This window comes from Adiantum capillus-veneris, chromosome 21 (genome assembly GCF_014529385.1).
Source record: "Adiantum capillus-veneris isolate H3 chromosome 21, ASM1452938v2, whole genome shotgun sequence".
Classification (NCBI taxonomy): domain Eukaryota; kingdom Viridiplantae; phylum Streptophyta; class Polypodiopsida; order Polypodiales; family Pteridaceae; genus Adiantum; species Adiantum capillus-veneris.
Genome location: NC_140951.1, coordinates 81,858,521 through 81,862,240, shown reverse-complemented (window position 1 = coordinate 81,862,240; position 3,720 = coordinate 81,858,521). Strand labels below are relative to the sequence as shown.

The 3,720-nt window shown below is 43.7% G+C and overlaps 1 protein-coding gene across 1 annotated transcript; it reads right to left on the bottom strand.

Moving 5' to 3' along the window:
- Positions 1–712: 712 nt before the first annotated feature.
- LOC147431235 (receptor-like protein kinase THESEUS 1) lies at positions 713–1,188 on the bottom strand. The gene is made up of 2 exons (XM_086493911.1): positions 1,055–1,188; positions 713–977 (listed from the first exon to the last, which is right to left on the bottom strand). The coding sequence occupies exons 1-2, from the start codon at positions 1,186–1,188 to the stop codon at positions 713–715; spliced, it is 399 nt and encodes a 132-aa protein (XP_086350037.1).
- Positions 1,189–3,720: the final 2,532 nt, after the last annotated feature.

Here is a 3,720-nt window from a genome sequence, read left to right as displayed (position 1 = left end):
AGCTTTCTTGAGGTAATCTTTCTTAAATTACGGGCATGCACATGGTAGTCAAGAGCGAACCCCTATAGCCCAAGAGCTCGGATGCTTCAAATTCCTCCAACTCCCTTTGCTCCCTTCAGGATCTCCTCAAGCGATTGATGCTCCAGCCCATGGCTTGCAAACGCTCAAGCCACTCAAGTTATAAGGAATGCAGCCTAACACAACTTTCTCCATGTTTCTTTTTTCTTAGATGCGACTGATAAAGCCTTCCATGACGCCCAAGACATCCATGATGAATATGGCCAGCACTACAAAAAGCGGGCCAACAATCACATTACAACCATGGCCATTATCTGAGCCGCTCAGCTCAGTGCCATGGATTGGCAGTCGACGGCAGGTGCATCAAGTTAGCAATGGCCGCTTGCCAAGTCTATTGATTGCTTGTCAAGTTAGCAATGGCCCTGAGCCTGATTACTAAAAAATGTGTGTGTGTGTGTGTGTGTGTGTGTGTGTGTGTGTGTGATAAAGCCCGCACTTCCACCTACGCCCTCAGCCAGGTCGACACCAAGAAATCAGGAGAGAGTGGAAGTCATCAAGCCTGTAGTTTTGCCTAAGTCCTTAGCCAACTCCCTTTCTCTAACAACATCGTGGGCTATACTACTGATGGAACTGCTCAGCCAGGTCGACAGCAACTAGGTCATGACTCATCACGCTCCTTAAACAGTGCCCACTCTCACGAAACCAAGATCATCTCTGAATGATCCTCACAAAACCCAATGAGAGAGACCAAATGTCTATGTCGAAGCTTCGACAAAAGCTCGATCTCTATTTGAAACTCAGTTACACCTTGCTCTGAGGTAGGGTTCCCTCTCTTCACTGCAACATTGGTCCCATCCTCCAATACCCCCTTGTAAACCTTCCCAAAACCTCCTACTCCGACCACACGCCCTTTATCAAAATTGCTCGTCATCTCCAAGATCTCAGAGAAGGTGAAGTATCTACAGTTTTTGGATGGCACAGATGAGACATAGCTGCCCGTGCCACTCTTTTGAGAAGTTGTCGAAAGCTTGCTTACAATAGAGTGTGAGTTGCCTCCATGAGAAGGAAGCAGCAGCGATGAGGGAGAACAGCCTCCACCGCTCTTCTTGCTTTTCCGGCAAAATCATAACAGGATAATGCAGAGAGCAGTTGATGCAGCGCTGGAAGCATCCCCTATCCACAAGCGGCCCTGCATCTCCTCCCTCTCTCTCTCTCTCTTCAAAAAGAAACTCTCTGAAAGAGCGTGCGCTGGTGCGCGCTCTTTCAGAGAGTTTCTTTTTTACCAGTGCTAGAAAAAAACGGAGGTCCAGTGTATTTTAATCGGCTGAGATTTTGAGTTTGCCTTGAAGAAAACTTGGAATTTCAAGTTTTAGTGTAATTACCTGCAAAAGATTCAAATTTTGACCTAAAAACAGGGAGAATTTCAAGTTTGTCCTTATTTTCTTTGGTTAGAAAAAATGCATTTTTCTAGCCCTGTTTTTTACTAAGACAGAGACTTGGGAGTCGGGAGAGAGAAAGAGAGAGGGAGAGAGAGGTCCCAAGTGGTACTGAGAAAACGCCATGATGCTATCAGGCAGCAGGCTGTTGGCGATGCAGACGACAAAGGCCAAATAAATAAATGTCAAAGTGGACATGAGGGTATAAAAGCTTATGATGGTGCAACTGTGATGCTTGCTTCGAGATCCGGTGCGATGCATCGTCCGACCCGCAGTGGTGCATTCCTGAAGAATCGATGACAGTCACAGCACCAATCTGTGTGCTCCCAACAATGCCATGCCCAACAATGCCCTGCCCAACAATGCGGGCGGCTGGTGCAACCCACCTCTCGAGCACTTTGACAGGGCGCAGAAAGCGTTTGAGAAGATTGGAGTGTACAGGATCATGCCTGTGGAGTACCGCCGGCCAAGAAGGGTAGCATCCACTTCACCATGAATGATCATGCCTACTTCAATCTGGTGCTCATTACAAATGTGGGAGGAGTCGGTGATGTGCACTCCGTCTCCGTGAAGGGCTCGCGCACGGAAGCCATGACCGGAAATTGGAGCTAGAATTGGCAGAGCAATGTGCAACTAGACGGCCAGAGCCTCTCTTTTCAGGTCACCACCAGCGATGGCTGCACCCTCACCTCCTACGACGTGGCGCCCACGTCGTAGGAGGTGCACCCTCACCTCCTACGACGTGGCGCCCACGGATGGCACTTCGGCCAAACCTTCAGCGGCGAGCAATTCTAGATTCAATATTTGGTCGCCCAAATCAATAGGCTAGCTACTTCATTTTGGATTGGGAGCACAATAATATTCTACACTACACTCTATTATATATACTGGGGACCTGTGCTAACATCTCCATCTTGCGAGCTGAGGTTGCACCCAATTATGTTTACCCAAGGGCTGCCTGCAAGCCAGATTGTTCAATGTGATAAAGCCATCCCTCCAAGCAGACAGCTCAATGTCGAGGGAAAGGCATTGGGAAATATTGCCACTAGTGCAAGTCATGGTTTGATGAGCCTTTGGCTTCAGACACACTCCTCATCCAGCTCTGTTGATAACCTATTTGAAAATTTGAATAGGCAAGCATTTCGGAACAATCTGCAGATAAACAGAAACATCTCTCATGATCGATTCAACACAGAATACGGTGTCCGCAAGAGTTGGTTAATGTGACGTAGCTCCAAGGAGATGCAACAACATTGCAGCGGAAAACTAAAACATTTCCAACGCTAGAGACAATGTTTCGACTCTGGAGAAAACTAAAACATTTTTTAATGTTGTTGTTGAAAAGGCACAACATGCTACTCTCTATTTTGCATCAATATCCCACTTTTTATCTTACAATTCTTTAAAAAATCTCTCTTTTTTGGATATAGGGAATGAAAATTGTTTATTGATATAGTTTAGAAACTTTGTAGATGTATGAGCATTGTTGAATTGCATAAGATTTATTATTAGAATTTGAATTTAAAATATAGTGTTGCTTGTTGTTGTGGATCATGACATGGTTTGCATACTTGTAAAATAACTTTGCTACTCGATTAGGTTTCTCATTGCTCAACAAATCTTGCATTAAAATTGTAGTTTTGATTGTTGTTGTGGATCATGACATGGTTTTCATACTTGTATAATAACTTTGCTACTTGCTCGGGTTTCTCATTGCTCGAGAAATCTTGCTCGGGTTACAGTAAGACTCACCGGTGGCAGCTCCAAAAATTATGAAACATTTTGAGATAGTTATTCAGCTTGTGGGCTAACTTTTGCATTTTGGTTACTTTCTCAAATTTGGAGTGGAGATGGATGCCACAAATCCACCAAAATGCCTGTTTTTCCTCCTAGAAAATTCTTTAGTGGCTCCCCTTTTGTTGAATTTGCATAATCTTCCAAGAGTCAGACCCTCCTTGCAGGAGAGCATGACCTAATAGATTCTTGAGGGTTTGAAAATATGCATGAATTAGGATTATTCACAAACATGATATATGGATATGATGGAAAAAACACATTAGTATATAAACAATTCGTGGAATCTAGAATAGTGTCAGTTGTATATAAATATAGAATGGAAAAAAGAAATATATGAAAAAATAGGGAATCAAATGAGGGGGCCCTCATTTATTTTTATTGATTTAGGACTGTTTACAAGAAGTAAAGAAAAATGCATGTAAAAAATTGGTAATCTAGTAAAAGAGAATGACTAAGGGAAAGGTAATTT